The sequence below is a fragment of the Ornithodoros turicata genome, chromosome 6 (assembly GCF_037126465.1).
Source record: "Ornithodoros turicata isolate Travis chromosome 6, ASM3712646v1, whole genome shotgun sequence".
Lineage (NCBI taxonomy): Eukaryota > Metazoa > Arthropoda > Arachnida > Ixodida > Argasidae > Ornithodoros > Ornithodoros turicata.
In genome coordinates, this window is record NC_088206.1 from 23,840,347 (window position 1) to 23,861,032 (window position 20,686).

General features: G+C 48.3%; 2 protein-coding genes across 4 annotated transcripts in view; one reads left to right on the forward strand and one right to left on the reverse strand.

The window, feature by feature from the left end:
* Positions 1-19,225, reverse strand: part of LOC135397743 (uncharacterized) — a 186,350-nt gene extending 167,125 nt beyond the window's left edge. For both annotated transcript variants that reach the window (XM_064629339.1, XM_064629338.1), the window contains exon 1: positions 19,149-19,225. The gene's annotated coding sequence lies outside the window, so the exon portion shown is untranslated. The remainder of the gene's footprint in view (positions 1-19,148) is intronic.
* Positions 11,975-15,672, forward strand: LOC135397741 (uncharacterized). 2 transcript variants are annotated; one of them, XM_064629336.1, is made up of 7 exons: positions 11,975-12,508; positions 12,577-12,682; positions 12,783-12,980; positions 13,042-13,165; positions 13,327-13,450; positions 13,645-13,966; positions 14,100-15,672. In XM_064629336.1, the coding sequence occupies exons 3-6, from the start codon at positions 12,945-12,947 to the stop codon at positions 13,934-13,936; spliced, it is 576 nt and encodes a 191-aa protein (XP_064485406.1). In that variant the 5' UTR covers positions 11,975-12,508; positions 12,577-12,682; positions 12,783-12,944; the 3' UTR covers positions 13,937-13,966; positions 14,100-15,672. The 2 variants fall into 2 exon arrangements, with proteins under 2 accessions (XP_064485406.1, XP_064485407.1); XM_064629337.1 differs by having other exon boundaries at positions 13,042-13,099.
* Positions 19,226-20,686: the final 1,461 nt, after the last annotated feature.

The window sequence follows — 20,686 nt, forward strand, 5'->3', positions numbered from 1 at the left end:
GCCGAACGGCCGAACCTCTGAAGCCTGAAGCGTTGTTTTCCTAGTATTCATACGCGTAGTTATTTACGCCTCTAACTTAATTAAATTGATGAATAATTGAGAGATACATGCTGAATACCACACAGAATTGCATAAAGACTCGTTATTCTGGAGTGTGACCTTCTTAAACACTGATTTTCTCACGTAAAACCATGCTTAACACTGGACTGCATAGACCCATTGTGATTTATTTTGACAGTTTGAATTTGAAAGGATTGGAATTTGAAGGGTGGATTTCTTAGCGTGGATTTCAAAAGTTTTATTATTAAGAGTGGGTAACAGGGTACACCCGCTGCGTCTCCGCGGCTCGCCGATGTCGGTTGACCACAACGACCAAAGAGGAAGTGTACGCGCGGGTTTGTTCGTGAGCTATAGTGACTCTGGCCATGTACTGATCTCCGATAAAGTGTCAACATACGGATATTCTTGCCGGGTCGGAACTGGAATGCTTCGTGAACTGACGCCTGAGGAACACTTTCGAGCGCTGTCGCATTTTCAAATACAGTGACTAAGAAGAGAGTGTTCGTAACGACAAAAGTATTTCCCGTGACTGTGTGACCTACGGTGCATCGCCAGAATGAGAAGAAGATGCTCATCTGTGAAACGCACGCACTCGTGGACTTCGCTCGCCTCCAGAAGTAGACTGTATGTGTGGTTTGCAAGTTCGAACTTGGCTTGGTTGCTGTCTATTCAAGGAACGAAACGTCCTGTACGCACGGTGAATATATGAGTCAAACATTTGAGTTTATACGTTGCATCAATAAATATGTATTTCGCCTATCAAAAATGTCTTAGTTATTTTGGAATAACGGGCGCCAGGTATGAAAACCAGTAGAAGTCAATGGCAGCCAGGGCCGGCCGAAAGCCGAGCCAAACTGAGAGGTTGCTGATTGGTTGGCTGCTAGGCATCACGACGCATTTTCATTGGTCGTATGTCCAGTGTTGCCTGAATTATCTCAAACTATGGGCTCTATGGGGAGCTGTGGGCGCCTGACTAGACGTCGTAATCGTAAAATGTTCGTCGTCCAAAAGAGTCCAGCCGCATGCACTGTCCATTGAGCCAGGGTCGTGGAATGAAGTACGACGTCCAAAATACTCCTGTAGGCGTACTACTCGTTGGAACTGACGAGCTTGTTGTTCGCATAAACGGTGACCATCTTAAACATGCCACTCAACAGATGGTTTATTGGGAAAACGACATCTTTCTCGTCCATTTCTTCTCCGTCCTCGCGAATAATGCGCGCGGTCAAAGACACGAAGCTGCCGTAGAGATCCAAGTGTGCCCTTTGCAAATTTTCAATAGAAAATTCGATCACTGTATTATTTACCCCGTTGACCGGATGAAAGAATTGGTACGAAGTATCTTCCACGCCGTATAGAATGGAAGGGGGTTCGAATATCATCACGTCACTCATCAGACAGAGCGGCGACCGTCGCGATGTTTTTTGTCTTTCATTGACTTCATGATGACCGGAGCGTACAGCGGATGTGTGACCCTCACCGGCGAACCAAAGATATCTGCAGGTGCGTCGTGTGTCGGCATCTTTTGTTGTCTTTTGCGACATTTCTTTCCATTGTTCCTTCCAAAGCCCTCCGTGGAATCCAGCACACGTCTCTCCCCGTTGCTATGACCGTCTTTTTTACTGCGCGCGATATTCCTTCGCCGTCGGCCAAATTCCCTGCCAAGCGCTTCAACGTTTTCTTGGCGATCGGTTTTATTTGCTGCCAGATGGGAACGATAAACTTGGATATGTTGCTCAACACACCGCCCCTTCGTTGGAAAAGGGGTCCCGTGTACACGGGAATTATTTTGATGGAACTACGGTACATATTTGAAATGCAACATTAAATTGGTTCTACCTTTGGACCGCAAGGATAAACGTCTTCCCGTTTCGTCCGCGAGAACAATCGTCACTGAGGGAATTTCGAATTGAGATAGGTTAAAATACTGGATGTTATCTAACGTGTAGGTGACGACGTGCTTGTCTTTCTCGTAATAAAAGGGTAATATCGGTTTTTTCCCGCTCCCCACGTACGTGGGTTCCACGATATCCATGTAGACGATTATGTTGTAAAACGGGGGTTCCAGGAGTACCTCGACGGAGCTCGTGGCATCCTCCTCCCCCGTGAACACGGTGCGGCTGCTGCTGCTGTTGAGACTCGCGAGATTTGGACATAGAAATCAGATGCAATAGTTTCGAGACTTTGGGGAACCAGGAAGGTTTCTTTCCCGTCTTACGTTGCAACGAATAATTGACGAGTTCCTAAACAGAGGAGTGCCTGATGGGCTTGCCCGACACGGAGACACAACCCTCGCGATCCCAGGAAATAACCTTCTTTAATTCCAAGGCGACCCTTTCCGCTTCCTCTTCGTCCACCTCTGGAGAGAGGAGCTAATAGTCAAAGTCATTTTTAGCATCGGACGCCTTGTTTTTATTGTCGTAGGGGTCGAATTCGTACTGTTTGAGTATGCGATACAGTGCTTGCAGTATGAGTTTCACTTTGACGTCGTCACTCTCCTTCGAGGAAAGAATGTTCCCGATGGAGGTGGTCACTTCAATTCTCTTGGCCATTGGCGAAAAGATTCAACACGGCGGAAAGTAAGAGAGGAACCACCGACAAAAGAACGCCCTGTCCTCGCTGCTGAGACAGATAGCGCTTCAAACGTTGCGGATTCTTGTGAATCTTTTTGTAGGCGAGCCGACGTAAGAAGCGTTTGTGCTTCTTCAAACGCGCCAACGTGTCTGGAGCTAGAGCCACCTTTCCATTCAATACATTGAGGCAAATTTCGGAAAGGTGTTTCATGTCGAACAAAGAAGAACGTCTCAAGACGTCGCGACGGCGCGGGGGGGGGGGGGGGGGGGGGGAGAGTGGAGAGTACTTTGAGTAAGTAAAGTGAGGTGAGGGCGTGGATTCATTTCGGAGCGTAGATATATTGACGTTCTCCCGGAAAGATATTGCTACGCAACCTGTGGTCCTCGTGCGTATAGTTGTGAAGTTCCCCGAGTAAATAAGCGTGGGGGGACGACATCGCTTGTTTATAGGCGTCCAGAAAATACTCCAATCTTTTTCTGCCAAATAGTTGTTGCCCGAAATGTTCCACATGGTGGACGCTGCGCATGGTGCGCCATATTTTCAGTCGGGGTTCATACTGCCACGAATCATCATCGCGAAACTTCCAGGGCAAGCACGAAACGCTACATCTCATCCGGGCGCATGCTGAAGAAGAAGCAAGAAGCTTCCAGACACATCGCCTGCTCTCTGGCAAACGCACGTGCTGTTTCTAGACTTTTCGGCGCGACGCTTAAATGCTTGTGCGCTCCAAGCTGGAGCATTCATTCTTTGAACTCAGTTGTGTTCAGAGAGCTATCACTCTTGTGTTTTGCTACCAAGTAGTCTAATAAATCGTTCGCTGTTTATTCGACGACTCGCCGACCCATTTCGCTTCGTGACATTTCTGGTGGAGGTGCGGGGCATTCCTTGTCCAACGGCCTGGAAGACCAACTGCGACAAAGCAGAAGACGGCTTGGTCTGCCTGCAGAATTCGGTCCATTAGAACCCCCTAAACGCAAGAAGAAGATGACTGCGGAGACCAGTACCCAAGTGGCGCAACCTGTTGCCACGCCCATAGCCCCTGCACGGTCGCCGAAGACATTCAGTGGGGAGTATTACGACGACGTGGACGATTGGGTCGACCACTATGAGCGGATCGCCAAGTTCAACAATTGGAGTGACTACCAGAAGCTCTGACGCTTGACGCTTGAAGACTTGACGCTTGACCAGACGCTTGAAGACTACCTACGGCAGCAGAATGCTTCTGCTGGCTCGCGACGCGACCCGCCCCCGAGCGTTCCCCACCGCAGCAGGTCGCCAGGAAGAGCACGTTCACCGTCACCGGCAAGACGACCTGTGTGGCGCGGCCCTAACCGGGAAAACTGAAGACTGCAGCTCCGGGAGGTGAAGCGGACCGACGACAAGTTACAATTCCTCCAACTCGACGAACAGCAACGCAGCACCAACACGACGCTCGAAAAATTACCAATAACCTGAAAATACTCATCGACGGCCATGAGATGATTGCGTTAATCGATACCGGAGCCGACGACTCTGTTATAAGTGGTAGGTTGGCTAAGACGCTTCGCAAGGTGCAAACGAAGTGGGATGAGCCTAACATCGGCACTGCTGGTGGACACGTCGTAACACCGACTGGCCGATGCACGGCAGTCATACAAGTGATTGACATCCAGTACGTCGTCAGCTTTGCCGTCTTGCCAAACTGCCCACGGGATGTAATACTCGGAATGGACTTTCTAGTCGAAAATGAAGCAATCATCGACTTCACAAATGGAGTCATCGCTTTTAAAACGCCGGAAACAGCAGAAGACAAGTGGTGGGCACGAATAACCCCGGAGAAACGCGCAAACACGGACGTAACCACCGTGACGACTCAGCACGTCAACCTGCCTCCCTTGTCGTCGGTCCTTGTGACCGCTACGTGCGAGAGAGCACCGACTGGCTGTTTGTTGGCTGAAGGCAACACGCAACTTCTCCTCGAACGAGGAATTGGGATAGCAAGAGGAATTGTGCCCGTAAGAAACGGAATATTCGAACTCCTGGTCACAAATTTTCGCCCGGAGCCACAACACCTGGCGAACGGCACGAAGATAGCCGTCATCGTAGACCAATACTCCACCACGGATGTTTACCTGATGGACACTGCTCGCACCGCGGTCACCACGGAACACGAGGCCGAACATTTCGACGTAAACCCTCAACTCAATAAATATCAAAAGCAAACCCTTCTCCAGATGCTCAACGATTTCAGTGACTGCTTCGCTGCATCGTCGAAAGTAAGACAAACGCCCATTGCGAAGCACCGCATCATCGTCGACGAAAAGGCGTCCAATTCACCGCATGCCGTACCGGGTCCCCTGCAAAGAGCGAGAAACGATCCGAACGCAAGTAGAAGAGATGCTAAGAGATGACATTATACAGCCGTCGACCAGTCCGTGGGCATCGCCGGTGGTACTAGTGAAGAAGAAGGACGGAACACTCAGGTTCTGCGTCGACTACCGGAAACTCAATGAGATAACGAAGAATGACGTCTACCCGTTACCGCGCATCGACGACACGCTCGATCGCCTTCAAAATGCAAAATTTTTCTCTTCCATGGACCTCAAGACGGAGTACTGGCAAATTGAAGTCGACGAACGGGACCGTGAGAAGACTGCCTTCGTCACTCCGGATGGACTTTACGAATTCAAGGTTATGCCTTTCGGCCTTTGCACAGCACCAGCGACGTTCCAGCGTGTTATGGATACAGTTCTCGCCGGGTTGAAGTGGCAAACCTGCCTGGTGTACCTCGACGATGTTGTCGTCTTCGCAAGAACATTCGAAGAACATGTTGAACGACTAAAGCAAGTCCTCGAGGCTATCAGAACTGCAGGGCTGACGTTGAAGCCTCAGAAGTGTCGATTCGGCTACGAGGAACTCAGATTTCTCGGCCATCTCGTGAGCAGCGACGGCGTACGCCCCGACCCCGAGAAGACGGCGGCCATTGCAAATTACCGTGTTCCTTCTAACGTGAAAGACGTTCGAAGCTTTCTTGGCCTTTGCGCCTACTACCGACGGTTCATTCCGAACTTTTCAAGAATTGCGTCACCCCTGAATGCCTTCACGAAGGACGGATCCACGTTTATTTGGAGTGAAGCCCAGCAACAGGCGTTTGATGAATTGAAGACGCGTCTACAGACCGCACCCGTGCTTGCCCACTTCGATCCAAACGCCGAAACAGAAATACACACCGACGCAAGCAACGATGGTCTAGGAGCCGTGCTCGTTCAACTTCACGACGGCGTCGAACGTGTCATCGCTTACGCAAGCAGAACGCTAACCAAGGCAGAGAAGAACTATTCAACGACCGAAAAAGAGTGCCTTGCACTCATATGGGCCATCACAAAGTTGCGCCCCTACCTGTACGGACGGCCGTTCATGGTGGTAACAGACCACCATTCTCTGTGCTGGCTGGCTGGCTTAAGGGACCCCTCGGACGCCTAGCGAGATGGAGCCTCCGATTACAGGAGTATGACGTAACCGTCACTTACAAGTCAGGAAGAAAACACAACGACGCCGACTGCTTGTCCCGAGCACCACTCCAGCGACAGGACAACAGCCTCGAGGACGACGACGCTTTCCTCGGTCTAATGAGCGCGACTACCATGTCTACCAAGCAGTATAACGACCCCGAATTGAAGACACTCGTCGACTATCTGCAGGGCCGCGCCGACAATGTTCCTCCCATCTTCAGAAGATCACTCCGTTTTTCTCTACGTAATGGTGTTCTCTACAAAGAAAACCACGCACCACAAGGCGCTACTTGGCTTCTCGTAGTGCCTGGGGACATGCGCATCGAGATTCTTGAATCCTGCCACGACGAACCGTCATCAGGTCATTTGGGATACAGCCGGACACTGGCCCGTATAAGGGAAAAGTACTACTGGCCAAAACTGGCCAAGACCGTACACCACTACGTAAGGACGTGCCGGGAATGCCAACGAAGAAAAACGCCGCCGGTACGACCTTCTGGGTACCTTCAACCAATCGCACCGCCGTCGGCGCCGTTCGAGCAGATTGGGATGGATCTACTCGGGCCCTTCCCACGTTCGTCTTCCGGAAATCGTTGGATAATCGTCGCCATCGACTACCTGACACGCTATGCTGAGACTAAGGCACTTCCACAGGGCACAGCAACAGAAGTGGCGAAGTTCTTAATCGAGAACATCGTACTACGGCACGGAGCTCCGACCGCCTTAATCACCGATAGGGGAACGGCATTTACAAGCAGGCTAACACAAGAAATCCTTCGACTCAGCCACACCGCTCACCGGAGGACAACGGCGTACCATCCGCAGACGAACGGGATCACCGAACGCCTAAACAAAACCCTTGCCGACATGATATCGATGTACGCCGACGTCGAGCACAAGACATGGGACGAAATACTGCCTTACGTCACGTTCGCCTATAACAGGGCCGTCCAGGAAACAACGGGATTCACACCGTTCCGCCTTGCACACGGCTATGACGCATCGACTATGCTGGACGCGATGCTGCCCCACGAACCCAGTGATGTGGAAAACGACGCTCTGGACTTCACACAGCGAGCAGAAGAAGCCCGCCAGCTGGCCAGACTACGGATTGGTCAACAACAACGCGTCGATGAAAGAGGATACAATTTGCGCTGACGAGACGTACGCTTCAGTCCAGGCGACTTGGTATGGGTTTGGACGCCGATTCGACGACGAGGCCTGAGCGAGAAGCTACTGAAGCGGTACTTCGGTCCCTACAAAGTACTTCGACGCATTGGAGACCTGGATTACGAAGTGGTACCTGAGGGCAGCGTTCCCTATCGACGACCCCCGAGGACTGAAATAGTTCACGTCGTTCGACTCAAGCCGTACTACAGCAGGTAGCGCCAAGGGGATGAAACTCGCGAGTTCCTTTGCGGACTAAAGTGAGGCGCTGCGAGCCTTTCGCGTCATCAAACGTCATGAAACGTCAAAATTTTTACGTCGAAGCGCGAGTTCTCTACCGAGAGCATCCCATTGGCTCCTGCGGCCGCTCCCCTGGTATGCGAGCGCTCATTGGTCCGTTTGAAATTATAACCTTTTCGTGGCGCGGGAAAGCGGGCACCGCCGTGTCTGGGGCTGGGGTGCCGGAGCAGTTCACCGTAAAGTTTCGAAATATGGTGCAGCAGGGACGCACGCATAGCATCTTTGCCGGTACCGCTTTGGATGGCTTTTAGTGCCCGTCGATACCGACTCTGCAAAACTCGAATCCTCTTGGATACTTCTGCAAGTAAATTCAGTGATAGATAAGTGGAAGGCGCAGGTTGCTTCGCTTGCTTGGCGCGACAACGATTCAAGAAGGATCAATACTGTGTTTTTCCACTCGATGGCAGGTAAGTCAGTTCCTATTCCATTCTGCCGCTTAGCGTAGCATAGCATAGCACCGCACCTGTGGCATATACTCAGCATTTCGGCCGGTAGAATTTTTAGTTTTCACGTTTTCTGATCCCTATTCTGGTCTTTCTTGCTCAGGTATCAACTAGGTACTGCTCAACTCATATCTGCTTCAGAAAAGCATCGGCATGGACGCAATAGAATGGATATGCCACTCTGAGTGGTTGGAACATCAACTTTTGGCCTAGCAGCTGCACAGGTTCCTTTGTGACGGGTCAGCCTTGACATGTGACACTATACAAGCAGCAAAAGGGATATGGACATGTTTCCTGTCATGCTGGATTTGTGAATGTGTGTGCCTGTGCAGTGAATTTACTGATCTAGTGAAGACTTCCACTTGAGACATCAGCTAACAGTGAATGTGAAGTTGCTTCGGCATATTACTCGAACTTCAGAAACAATGTTCATGTAAAGTTCGTGTTTGGCGCAGATACAGAAGACTGCATATGTGTGATTTGGAAATACCAATCCCGAAAAATAAAGCACCTTGTGCAACAGAAAGAGCCAACGCTTCCGCGTTTTATTTATTTCACTGGATGCGAACGAAAATCCAGAACCGCCAAAGCGGGGAGAGAACAGAGGGGAAAGAAAAAGAGAACCCCTCGGCAGCGTCGCTTTACGTCACGCGTCACCCATGGAGACAAAATAAAACAAAGCAAAAAACTACTCTACCGAGGCCCAACGATTGGCCCGACGTCTGAGGTCACGTGAGTTTTTCCCGACAATAGAAATATACTACACGTTCATTCCCCTGGTAGCGCTGAAGACTGGCTGGAAGGAAACAACAGGAAAAAAAAAAGGACAACAAACGGCATGAGACGATGCCCCGTCTACGGAGGGGGCAATGCCACGAATCATCATCGCGAAACTTCCAGGGCAAGCACGAAACGGTACATCTCATCCCGGCGCATGCTGAAGAAGAAGCAAGAAGATTCCAGACACATTGCCTGCTCTCTGGCAAACGCACGTGCTGTTTCTAGACTTTTCGGCGCGACGCTTAAATGCTTGTGCGCTCCAAGCTGGAGCATTCATTCTTTGAACTCAGTTGTGTTCTGAGAGCTATCACTCTTGTGTTTTGCTACCAAGTAGTCTAATAAACCGTTCGCTGTTTATTCGACGACTCGCCGACCCATTTCGCTTCGTGACAATACCATGCCAATGCGTCGATCTTCTTACACGTTCAAAACATCTTTTTCGACAGTAGCCATTTTAGAAACTATATCCTACACTCTTAAAAATGAACTTCACCGCATAGCACGCTCCTAGCCAACTATTGTCGAGAATGATATCGTTATCTGTCCTGATTTGTTGAAAACGAGAGGCGTACGCCTTTTCTGTGACAATTATGAACAGCATAAGTGTCACAGAAAAGACGTACGCCTCCCGTTTCCATCAAATCAGGGCAGATAACGATATCATTCGAGATGATAGTTGGCTAAGAGCGTGCTATGCGGTGAAGTTCATTTTTTGAGAGTGTACAACGCCAGTTACGTCGTCCTGCACTCTTAAAAATGAACTTCACCGCACAGCACGCTCCTAGCCAACCATAATCTCGAATGATATCGTTATCTGCCCTGATTTGTTGAAAACGGGAGGCGTACGCGTTTTCTGTGACAATTGTGAACAGCACAAGTGTCACAGAAAAGGCGTACGCCTCCCGTTGTCAACAAATCAGGGCAAATAACGATATCATTCGAGATGATGGTTGGCTAGGAGCGTGCTATGCGGTGAAGTTCATTTTTAAGAGTGCAGGACGACGTAACTGGCGTTGTAGGATATAGTTTCTAAAATGGCTACTGTCGAAAAAGATGTTTTGAACGTGTAAGAAGATCGACGTATTGGCATGGTATGAACCCCAAATGAAAAGATCAGTCACCTCCTTCAAGGAACCGGCGTCGGTCATGTGATCGTCGACGACGATGAGCGCAGCGCGAGACGTGTCCCAATCTCGCGGTAGCTCCTTGGTAAATTTTACGGAGTCCCCAACTTCGTCCTGCATGCTCGGCGAAGCATATTTCTGTACGTAGAATATTTGTGACGGAGGCTTGTCCACGACGTCGTTCAGGTTCCTCAACATGTTCGCAACGAACGTAGATTTGCCGCAACATACTCGGGATGCCTACTTGAACACAGTGTATTTTGCTCTGTAGTCTGGATTTCTAATTGGCATACTGCGGGAATGGCGAGGATCAACAAGCTCTGGCAGGAGGTAGCCGTCATAGAAACGCTGAAGGTGGACAACTGTGTTGTCGTTCCAAAAGGCGTCGTCCCTGTCAATCCTCTACACTGAGATCTTGCTGGCACCTGTCCAAACTACGAAGAGGCAGTACTACCGGCCTTTCACATGGAGCTGGCCCTGGACTTGGTACCAGTACGGGTGCGTCCTCTTCAGTTTCAACTTGCCTTCCACCTCAGTGCAGTACACAATCTTCTTTGAGTGAACAGCTTCAACGGGAGTCATGCCGTATATGCCGACGATGGACATTTCACTTCGACAATGCCGTCGTCCGCAATCAGGCCGTCGGGGCTGGCTGCCAGAAAGCTACAGACCTTGTCAACGAAAAGACCGCATCGACTGACTTTTACTCCCTCGTGCTTTTCCAACTCCGCAATCGCAATGGGCTCATACCTCCTCCCGTGCCTCAGTGAAGCGGTATCAATGTCCCGGTACAAGATGTCCTTAACTGCATCCACACGTCTTGTAGAGGGGCGCATCCTGCATACTCTACCAAAAAAAGACGCCGTGAGCCGCTTTCTCCTTTCTTCTTTCCACCGGAGGCTCAGCGACTGCTCTATGGTGTCTTCCTGTAATGCGCCATGCTCCTCCTCTGAGAGCTCAAGCAATTTTTGGTAGTCGATGCATGCCGTTGCGAAGGACGTTGGCTCCATGTATGGTCTTTGCGCTTGTTCCCCATTGTCAGCATTTCGGCGCTCGGGCTTCTTACGCAGGGCTGGAAGGCTGGACTTCTTTGCTTTGGTGTTGAAACGGCGCTTGGCCCTTGCCTCTTCACGTGCATTACAACGTTTTTGATGGCTCAAAGTGTACTTGCCTGGCTTTGTTTGACACATCTCCTTGTGCACACGATGATGCAAACCTTCACATGAGTTCACTGATACGGCTGCGGCAAATGCGCGTGTTTGGTAAGGCCGCCGCTGACAGAAGATGATCCGCTTTCCCCCAACAAAATATGCGATAACGGAATTGAAATGCTCGGCGACGTTATAGTAAACATTCATCAACAAGCTGCGAGGATTGCCTGTGACGCGACTTAGTGTGATCTCAGTGACTCAGTGACTTAGTGTGATCTCAGTGCGCAACCCTGTTCTGCACTCATGTCTGCATTTCCATGTCCGCAAGCGTGCAATTGAACATTTTGTTGCATTCCTGTTTGTAATACACGATTTCCAATGAAGTGAGGATAAACGCGATCGTCCCGGCATTATATGGGGGAATGACATGCCACGTTCATGCCCCCCCCCCCCCCCGAGAAAATAAACATCGATGAATGAACAGCTCATGTATATAGTATAGCCCGTTCACGTATTTGCGGCAGGGCTAAGCGGGCGTTCACACGGGCCGATTTTCAGCACCAACTCAGACCAACTCAAAGCACCGTCTTTGGACCAACTTCAAGACGGTGCAGTCTCCGCGTTCACACGTACCAACTCGTTAGCTCCGCCCACAACCAACTTTGCCGCAGCTTGTTTCGCGACAAAAGCACAACTGTGTTAAAAAGTATTTATTGATATGTTTGTACGGCTAACTTTTTCAATAAAACAATTATTCCTTAGCTACATCTGCACAGTTTGTAATCAATGCAATTTAATGTAAGCAAGTAAGTCAGGAACTAAATCCCATCGCCATCGGGAGCAGACTTCCGGCAGTTTGTTGCACGTGATCGTTTCCATTTTCGCAAGTGCTCTACCTGTGTGCCTGTTGAATCATCTGCGCCTTTTATACTGTATCAAAGTTCGGTTCTACATTGTATATTTGGTTAATAGTTGTCCGTAGTTTTCAACCGCGTGTTTGTGTGACCTCGTTTTCTTTGTGCAGTGTACATACGTTTGCTTGGAGTGTTCAGTGTGTGGTTTTGTGTGGGATTTTGTAACTATGAATACGTCTTCGCGAAAGCGTAAAGCAGCTGCCCTAATTGTTGCCATGCTGCCTGACCTTGTGACTTAAGGAAACAAAACTGTGCAAAAGAAGAAGAGGCCATGGGTGAAGGCACTAGCACAGGCCCGTCCACAAGTAGGCGCGCAGAGCAGTCTGCTTCCTATTCTTCGACTGAGCGATGAAGACTTTAGAGGCTACCTTCGGTTCAGCACGGATGATTTCGAGGAGCTGGTGTCCGGTATCCGCGAGGCTGTTGAGTGCCAAGACACACTGATGAGAAGTGCATTAACCGTGGAAGAGCAACTCACGATCACGCTCCGCTTCCTAGCAACAGGTAACCACTGTTCCTGGATCAATGCCGTCTTGTATTATACCGGTTGTGACATATTCCCTTCATAACAGGAGAGTCGTTCCACTCCCTCCACTACCAGTACTGTATTGGGACAAGTACAGTTCACAACAAGGTCAAGAGGGTCTGCACAGCACTGTGTAACTACCTGATTCCCCGGTACGTTAAAACGTAGAACACAAGTAATGAAACTGACAGTTACATTGTTATGTTGGATGCCTGCTAAGCTACACTTGATTAATAAAATTGTTATTGACAGCTACATGAGGCTGCCATCTACCAGTGCACAGTGGGAGACAATTGCAGACAGATTCTTCTCTCTTTGGCACTTCCCCCACTGCATCGGCGCTATCGATGGAAAACACGTGAGGATCAGGTGCCCCCCAAAGGCCGGGTCTTCATTTTTTAACTATACCACAGCATGGTGCTCATGGCGCTCGTCGATGCAGATAAAAAGGTATGTTACAGGTCACATTTAAAGAGGACTCTATGTGCATCTTTCCCTCATTATATTGCAGGCCATCTTCGTGGATGCTGGGGTCAACGGAAGGTGTAATGACTCTGTGACCTTTCGCGGTACGAAAGTATTTCAGAATCTCGAGAGTGGAGTGTGCAACATCCCTGAACCTGTTCCACTCCCTGGTACTTATAAACAATCTAAATTCCAGTTCTTTGTAGCGCAGCCATACTATACTAAATACCTCACTGACAAAACACCATAAAAGCAGGCGAGCTGGTGGACAAAAAGCTGGAGCACGGACAACATTGAGGAAAATACTTTGCATTTGTTATTTCATTTACAGGCCAAAATGATCCAACTGCTTTCGTAGTGGTCGCGGACGCAGCCTTCCCAATGAAAGACTACATGTTGAGACCCTATGCACAGAGAGAACTGCAAAGCAAAGCAAATCGTGTGTACAATTACAGGTTAGTTGTGTAGTCTGTATCATGCATACTGGCACTAGAAAAATAGCAATTAGATAAAGAAGGCACAGCATTTTATACATACATACATTGCATAATGCATACACTGCTTTCTCAGTTCTGAGAAAGTATTTCTGCTCTGTCCGTGTTTCCTATTTCTATAAGTACCCTAGCCACAATATTACATTTCTACTCAGGCACGCAAGGGCACGACATGTCGTCGAAAGTTTCTTTGGAATAATGGCCTCACGGTTCCGTGTCCTGCTGACCGAGATAAATGGACTGCCTGACAATGTAACACAGATAATACTTGCATGCTGTGCCCTACACAACTACGTGAGCCACAAGGGGAACCAAGGAGCGACATCACAGTCAACTGGAGTTCTTGAAGACCTGTCAGGATTTGGCACAAGGGCATCGGAAAATGCTCGAACAACAAGAGACAGGTTCAGGGATTACTTTGTCAGCGAGCGAGGCGCCGTGTCGTAGCAAGAGAAATACCTAGATGCACACTAAAATGTAAGGAACATTTTAAATCTTACTTGTGTAATGTCATACACTTCACTTAAAGCAGGCATAAAACAACATGTTGTGCTACCATACTGTTGGTTTGGACATAACTAGCCTTTCACTGACTTATTATTACACTCAGGTGTGTCCCACAGTGGAAATGCATTTGAAACTGCTGGATTGATGTGCTCGTCACCCACCACTTCACTGGTCCATAAAAGTTCAAGCCTCCGTCATAGTTATCTTGCAACGTAAGGCCACTACTACTACATCATCGTCGGTCAGGACTCATGTAGGGGAACACCTCCTCCAGTGTGTGCATGGGACCTGCCTCCCACTTGGAGTTATCACAGATGGCTTTGGAACTGCTGGATTGATGTGCTAGTCACCCACCGCTTCACTTGTCCATAAAAGTTCATGCCTACATCATAGTTAGGGCCTGACTTTTTAGGGTTAAACCCGTATCCGCCCGATATTTACCCCCCGAACGAAATCTGTAAAATTCGGGTTTAACCCGAATCTACCCGAAAACATCCGGGTCGCGTGGCACACTCATAAGCGTGCATTAAAATAAAGTTTGATAACATTGCTAAACATTAGTTCCACGTTAAGACAAATTTTTATTAAACAATAAAAAATCACCCGAATTCCTGACGACAGAATATGCCGTAACGGGATTTAACCCGAATACACCCGAATTTTCCAATGAAAAATATCGCCCGATATTTACCCCCCGAATTTGGCCAAAAATAAAACCCGAAAAAGTCAGGCCCTAATCATAGTTATCTTGCAACGTAAGGCAACTACTACTACATCATCTTCGATCAGGACTCATGTAGGGGAACACCGCCTCCAGTGTGCATGGTGCCTGTCTCCCGCTTGGAGTTATCACAGATGGCTTTTCTTTGAAATGGAACAGTGAAAGTGCTTCATCTAAAACTAGTGACCATGGTGCTTGTTTCATAACGTATCAACTTGCGTCAAACCTTGGGCTGGCCTGGAATCAGCAAAAACATTGCTATGTATTTCGCATCTTCTATAATTACTCAAACGAGGATTACTGTCAGTGTACTTGTATTTGTCGCATATTAGTTTCTGCGAAATCTGAAGTGTCAGTAGTTACAATGAATATAAATTTGACACGAGCATAACGTGCTGCTTGCCCTGAGGTCGTACTAGGAACAGGTCATAGTGTTCATTTTGCAAAATAACTCAAATTTCGAAATGCAGAATTACAATTATCGTTAAAAGAAAAACGACAAGTACAACATTTCTCCAGTACGAATTGTCCACACGAAGAAGGATGTCTACAGTTTTCACACGTTTTCTGAATCACTCAAGGAAGTTACCTACCTCGATATTGCGACATTGTGTTTAGTCTGGACTACAAGTTCCATTAATTGCAATTTCAGGATGTCCTTTCGCAACGGATCCATACCACGCAGTTCTCCTGCAATCTGCATTCCGAAATAATAATCTACGTCCTTTCAAACTCCGGCTCATTGAGGACTGAAATCGCCTTGTTCAACATATCTTGCTGTGTAGCCACCCTCTTTGTCTTTTTTTTTTAATCGTTGCTGGAGCTTGACGGGGGGCTTTTCCTTTTTGGAGGTGATTCCAAGGGATCTGTCTGAATTTATTAAATTGTCAGCTATCTTAATATGTTTGCTTGTGTGTTTTCAATCATGTGCTGAATAAAAGTTTGCTACCTCGTCTGTGGGACTTTCGCAAGGTGGGTCAGGGTAACAGGGAGAAAGGGACTGGTGCATTGAAGGTGCTTGTGACATATCCTGGTCCTCGGCATCCCTTGGCAGCGATAAGCTTATTTCCATGGACGACACGCCCTTCCTTGGCTTATAGCAGCCGACCAAGAATTTCATGTCGTCATAGAGGTCCCATTTTGAAATGTACACCTCATTTGTCCCACTGCCAGACTTTCTCTCACTGGCCTTTGTGTGTTCCTTTAGGAAGTATGTTCTGAGGTTTTGAAACTTTGCCAGTGCACTTTTTGCTGAGGAGAGACCTAATATGAATGCACTGTGGTTAGTTTTCTCACAGCCGAGGACAAGGTAACAACAGCAATGTTTGTACTAAGGGGTGATCTTTTTATAGTGCAGTATATCAGTTTAGAGCTAATGTGCAACTGAACCTGCCCCCAAAACTTCATGAGGATGAATTAGAAGAAGGTGCTATGAATGAGACTCAATCACTACAGCTTTGCAACAGCGCTAATGCTTGCACAAAAATAGAACTGTGTAGTCACTTAGCTAATGCTACTCGTGTACCTGGTAATCATAAGTATTTTGCGCTTGACGACAGCGTGCAATTCAGTTTGAAGTGACAAAGCTGAGACTTCACAGTGGAAGTTTAGAGGGGACGCACGCATAAACGCAAGATGAAAAGCACACCAGCGTGCATGGAAGGCACACTTATATTTTTCTCCAACAACGTACCGTCGCATCCCAACTCCTTCGCAACCTCTTCCAGTTGTCGTTGCCTCAACGTGCTATTTTTATACTGCGCGTGGGTTACGTCGTATAGGTTTTCCCGTTCTTGGAAAAACCGAATGAGGAGATGCAGGCGTTCAGCCGTCCACTCAAAGTTAGATGCCTGTGCATGAACCATGTTAGTACGCAGCATTACATGTACGCAAAACATACCATATTCAGCTATCGCCGACAGACCACGTGCAACGAGCAAGTTCTGGTTTCAGCAGACGCCGGGATATGAACCACCCGGAAGAGGGAGGGACAACAAAGAGCAGAGGGGGTTCGGGAAGTGAGGTCATATGTCACGCGGCAATACTCCTCTCGCTGATTGGCCTCTGCAGGACCGATTTCTGAAGTTATCGCTCCGCGACCGATTCCCACCAACTCGAGTTGGTCATGGTTGGTGGTGTTGGCCGACTGCCACCAACTCCAAAGTTGGTCTGAGTTGGTGCTGAAAATCGGCCCGTGTGAACGCCCGCTAAGCTGCGTGTGCTCGTTCTCCTGCGTCACAGTCAACGTCGTCCTCGTCGTCGACCTGCACGTGCAGCGGTATAGCATTTCCAGCGCTCAAATTGTTGTATCTTGTGACGATACCCTCCATGGGAGATGGCAGCACTGCACTGCCTATTCCGAGACGGTAAAATACACGGCTGACCATACGCGACGAAAACTCATGTGCCAGGTGAACGCCTTAACATAGATGAAATCTTTTTGCTGGTGTTCGTTCTTGACATATTTTTCTAGTACTTAATGATTTTAGATTTGTGATTTTCGCTCTAGTTATTTTGTGAGCGACCGAGAACTTCAAAGATGGTAGGCTCCGAGTCTTTCGACGCCGGCACAAAATTTTCTGAGCCATATATAAAAAATCCAAAAATATTAAGTACTAGATATTCATTCACTCTTTCATTCAAAAGAAACTCGGTGCAAATCGACCAGTTATTGACGGCGCTAGACGAGTTGGAAAATGTATGGGGATTCCCATAGGCGCGCGAGGGGTGATGCACCGCCTTAAGTTGCATATTGCTACACTCTTACATATTCCCACAAATCTTTCCTTCGCATTGTGCTCTTCCGTTTCCGGCAACGGAATGCAAGGGCCATCTCGTGAGGCGGCAGCCCAGTCCAACAATGGGCGCGTTAGGCAGGGTCCCGAGCGCCATATCCCGGGTTCTCAGGGGAACGTACCCTTGGTGTCTCTACTTAATGGTATTTGTCAGGCTATCCGGAAGCCGAGCGCGCGCCACCTATCGAGCTTTCTTCTGTCGTCTGCTTCTAAGTAACGTAGCAGTAGACCATAGCAGTCCTCTGTAAACGTATCACTATTTACCGCCAACATCCGATGATTCCGGAAACACAAAGAGCATGGGCGGTTGCAACGTGTTGCAATGCTTGCGCCATTTCGAAAGTCAGTACACCGGAACATGCGTCACGCTCCGGAACTGGCCCCGCTCTTCCCCAGCGTTCTCCGGCTACGAAGAAGGGGTGCGTAGGGTGCACCCGGGAACGTGCACCGGAAGTCACTTTTAGGTGTTAAGTGATCCCCTGAAAGAGGGAACGGTACCGGAGCACGAACCTAACGCTTCGCTCGGCGACCAATGATAGCTTGTAAACGAAGTAATGCACGCATTACTTCATCGAGAATAGCTCCCGAGTGTCCGCGAGAACTGTCTTCTGGGACATGCGATGTGCCATACGTATGTGGACTTCTTGAAGCAAGGGGTCTCGAAGAATGCACAGTACTACTTTATGTCGATAGAAAGTGAGAAACACAGTCCAGAACAAAAGGCCTGGGACGTTGTCAGGAAGAGCCAGTGTTCATGACAATATCCGGCCGCACACGGCGAATTTGACCGTAGCAACTGTGGCCAAAATGCGCTGGGAGGTTTCGTCCCGTGTCTCTTACGGCTCAGATGTAGCCCCAAGCGATAAAAACTGTTTTGGCCCCCTAAAGGGCACTGCTGGAGGAAAGACAATTCTGCACAGATGAAGCGCTCCAGAAAGATGTTCTGCAGTGACAACGGCAGCAGTCCACCTCTTTCTACGCCAAAAGCATCAGGGAGTTGCCACGGCGATGACAGCGGTGTCTAGATGCGCACGGTGGATACTTTAAACAAGTGAGAGTTCGGTACTTCCAAAATTTTTCATTGTACTTAAAGAAATATAAGTATTTGTGACTTTGAACGACCCTATGTAGTTGATCATACCAATATCGCAGTACCTTGTAAATCTACATGCTTTCAATATTACACGGTCGGTAAAGCGATGTCTTATAGTAACGGCAGTCTTTGTGGTGACATACACAAAACATAAGCTATCACTCCAGCGCGTTGATCGCACTAATAAATTTCCAAAATGACATTTTGCCAACTGATCAGATATCCCATTGGCATAGGCAGAGAGAAGTCTACGGTGTAGGTAGGCCGCTCCGGATTGGCAGACAGGTTGCCCGTCGCATTTGAACCAGATTATTAGCAAGAGGCTGGCGACAGGTCTTGAGCAGATCAACAGAAATACTTGGGGCTCTCATGAATATCTGCCCCTCCTGCTTTCCAGGCATATATAATTACACGCCTATTTTACGAATTAAATAGCTTACTTATTCGCCTGTAGTCATACACGCGGTTTACGGAATGGAAACAGGCTGCATTCCAATTCGCGGAGCAGAAAGAAAACGTTTACAGGGCACTATCATATCTTACCTTATTTCGCTGTCAGAAGGAAGGCTTACTGTTCTAAGAAAGGGGATAAGTGGCACCTCGGCCGTCGTTGTTATTTCTTCTTCTTCCACATACCTCCAGACCTTGATCCTCCAAGGCAGACTAACCACGGCTAGATAGGACCATTCCATCTAATTGTGGTCGACCAAGATTTCCAATCTGTGAATTAAACTTACAGTGATACCGGACACGCAAACAAATGCAACGCAGTGATTTTGGAGCACGATTGTGAAAATTTTCATTTCTTCTTACAGCTGGCGCGATGTTTTCATGACCTCCAATACTACCGCAATGGACATAGGAGGCTATGAGAGGAACTGATGTTCTGAGGCGCACCCCGAAAGCCGCTGCAGAGGCGTGTTAGCTTAGCTCAATTGGTAGAGCCCTGGACCGGTAATCCAGGAGATGTGGGTTCGATCCCTACAGCTGGCTAACCTTTTCAGTGACTTTCATCTTTCATAGGAGGCTATGCCCTATCATAGGGACATACAGGAGGCGGTACCAGCATTTCGGATTTTTAGCATTTAAAAATTTTGAAATTCAATACAGTAAATTTCATCTTTGCTAGCTCTTCCCCTTTAAAACGCTTCTAAGAAAATAATGCATGAGTTGGTAATGGAAGGTTGAAGGACGAGGAAGATGAAACGAGGAAGAAGAGGAAGCTGTAGTAGAACTTTTTGTGTGTGTGTTTTTTTTTTGGGGGGGGGGGGGTTGACGAGGCGTGAGCTGTTCTGGACTGAACATGAGGTTGTTCTTTTGACTTTCAATTATCAGTCGTCTCGGTTGCTTAACGAAGAACACAACAACGAGAGGTTACAAAAGTTTGGTGCCAAAACCCGGGAAGTGAAACGAAAATCAACAGAACATCGGAAACGGAAGGCCTCGTCAAGAAACGTAGTGTTCTTCGATCTCAGGTAACGCGACTGAACAACGAATGTGAGGCCCTGAGAGGAACATTTGGCGTAGAGGAAGTCCGTGTCTTCGAAGACAGACTCAAAACTTTGAAAGTACAGCTGAACGCCGTAGATGACGGAATCGAACACCTTCCAGAACGTGAAGAAGAGTCAGAATTCGGTCAAGTGTTTCAATACAACGGCGAACTGGTATCGTGTTTAGCGAAGCTGACTCGCAGATGGGAAGTATTGGATGGTTCTGATTGAACTGTACGGGAGTCATCCCCAGGCAGCACTGCCGCAGGGTCGACCTTTTCAAGCCATCGAACGAAGGTGAGACTGCCTAAGCTTGAACTTCTCAAGTTGACGGCGAAAGAAGTACTTGGCAGCAGTGATTTCCCCAGAAATTCACTGCTGGGGGGGGGGGGGGTGCCGAGCTTTCAAGGGGGTGGGGGGTATGCTTGGTGAAGGTTCTACTTACGGAATTTGTCTTAGACACGGAAAGAATCGTGGCACAACGGCGGTAACATATCTGCACAGCTTTGCCGTTTTATTTGTACGTGTTATTACGTTAGAACACAGTACATTAGAATACAGATTCATTATGAACGGCATTTCAACATTAAG

What these genes read in the sequence shown, in the direction of transcription:
- LOC135397741 (XM_064629336.1), top strand. Translation starts at nt 12,945, where the DNA reads ATGGTGCTCATGGCGCTCGTCGATGCAGATAAAAAG. An exon ending in TGAACCTGTTCCACTCCCTG is followed by an intron (nt 13,166 to 13,326) that starts GTACTTATAAAC and finishes TTTCATTTACAG; the next exon opens with GCCAAAATGATCCAACTGCT. An exon ending in AATCGTGTGTACAATTACAG is followed by an intron (nt 13,451 to 13,644) that starts GTTAGTTGTGTA and finishes ATTTCTACTCAG; the next exon opens with GCACGCAAGGGCACGACATG.